General features: G+C 45.9%; 1 protein-coding gene across 1 annotated transcript in view; it reads left to right on the plus strand.

Annotated features, from left to right (window-relative positions):
- Positions 1 to 1896, plus strand: part of LOC106943034 (uncharacterized) — a 16377-nt gene that overhangs the window by 6963 nt on the left and 7518 nt on the right. The window contains exon 2 of the mRNA XM_015026375.1: positions 1053 to 1400. Coding sequence (XP_014881861.1) covers positions 1256 to 1400 — 145 coding nt within the window. The 5' untranslated portion in view covers positions 1053 to 1255. The remainder of the gene's footprint in view (positions 1 to 1052; positions 1401 to 1896) is intronic.

The following is a 1896-nucleotide window of genomic DNA, read 5'->3' on the forward strand; positions in this document are numbered from 1 at the left end:
AATAAGTAAACCATATTTTTCCAAATGTCAGAGCAATGTCAAAAACGCTGCCATTCCCCGGCTTTCCCGGTTGTAGCTTTTCACACTCATCTGTGAAAAGCCGTAAACACAACAGGGGTTCCCGGCTTCAGACAAAGGGTCAGAGATAGCTCCTGGTTGGATGAGCAAAGATGTGCCTTATTTGAATAAATTAAAGATAAGAAGATAAAACTTTCCACATGGAGTAAGAAATCAGATTTGCTCTTGCAATTCTCCAAAGACATCTTTGCTTTTCTTTCTTTCATTCTTCCTTCTTTCCATTTATGTCAGGTAAATGAATGTATGTCTCTGTTGTTCTGCAGTTCCTGTTGTAATTGTATGCGTTGTCTTCTATTGGATTAAACTGCAATTCTGTGACGTCAACACGCATTGTTGTTTTCTTCTGAGTGACCACATGTGGCTGCCGCGAGAGGACCCAGGATCATAAAGGAAGAGAAAGCCAAAGTTAACTAATTTAGATAATCTTCCTTAACAGCGTCTATCCTTATATTATGTCTATGGTTGTACCAACCTCTTCATTCTAAATAAGACCAAGTTTGAATTGAATTTCTTCCAGGTTAAAATTAAATTATTCATGTTCATAGGTTAGCAACTTGTAATTTAAATGAAATTCACAGTTTCACCATGAACAGGTGTTCATTGACCTTGGATGACCGCTTGAAACTTTTCTTTTAATATCTTCAAAACCAAAGCAGCACAAATGTTTGACACCCATTTTGTCTGATTTGAAGAAGGTGGGGGACCAACTTCACTCAGGTCAGAGCTTGGTGGTTTGCTGCCAGGCAGCAGCCGGTTGGCAGCAACCAGCTCCAACAGGGGACATGTGTTGTCCCCTGATCACATGTCGGGGGACACATGAAGAAATGTGTCCCCTGGGTCACAGGGGGACATGGACACATGTCTCTGTCCTCAGAGAGTCCTCCAGGAGACACAGAGACAAGGAGGAGAGAGTCATGTGACCATCAGAGCTGCTGCTGTCTGTCCAACTCATCTTGTCCTCTGTTGTCTCTCAGCCCCAGAACAGAAGGAGGTGGAATCAGGGGTGAAGTCTGTCCTGCTGTCCTTTAAGGTCCCACATCGCCTGTGGTTCTGTAAATACAGACTGTCTGTGGCTAAAGTGGAGTGGAGGGACGGAGACAACAGGACCGTCCATGTGTATCAGAACGGTTCTGATCAGCCTGGAGAACAGGACAAGATCTACAGAACCAGAACCAGGATGGATGAAAACCTGCTGAAGACTGGAGACCTCAGTCTGACTCTGTCATGGCCGACTGATGGAGACGGAGGGATCTACAGCTGCAGAGTCTACAACAGGAAGGGAGACGTCCTGATGGAGAAACAAGTCTGGCTAAAGGTCAAAGGTCAGTGGTTTAAATGTATGTTTAGAGGCCAAGCAGAGGAACTGTTTGGATCAGAACCAGTTCCATCTTTTCTTTCTGAACTAGATTGGTTCTGGTTCTGGTTGGTTTTTATTTACTAGTTGACATTGACATGTAGCTGGTTCTGATTCAGAAACATTTAACCCCTGACCTCTATCAGAACCCTGAATCCTTCCAGAACCCATCAGAACCGGGCCTCAGAGGTCCAGAACCACCATTGTGAGTGGACCAGGCTGGTTCTGGATCCTCCAGAACCAGCCTGGTCCAGTAGCTCCATCAACCCATGACCTCAGAGCTTCATGTCCACGTGGACTGAAGGACGTCCTGATGTGGGACAGAACCAGAACCCTGACAGAACCGGCCTCAGTCCAACTGGACCTTCTGTCTCCAACAGAGGACAGGAAGTTCTGAGGTTCTGCTTCCTGTCCTCTGATTGGTCCACACTGAAGAGACGGAGCAGCCTGTCCTCTGCTGGTCT

Source organism: Poecilia latipinna, unplaced genomic scaffold (genome assembly GCF_001443285.1).
Source record: "Poecilia latipinna isolate Pla-1442-1.1 unplaced genomic scaffold, P_latipinna-1.0 Scaffold4807, whole genome shotgun sequence".
In the NCBI taxonomy this organism is placed as follows: domain Eukaryota; kingdom Metazoa; phylum Chordata; class Actinopteri; order Cyprinodontiformes; family Poeciliidae; genus Poecilia; species Poecilia latipinna.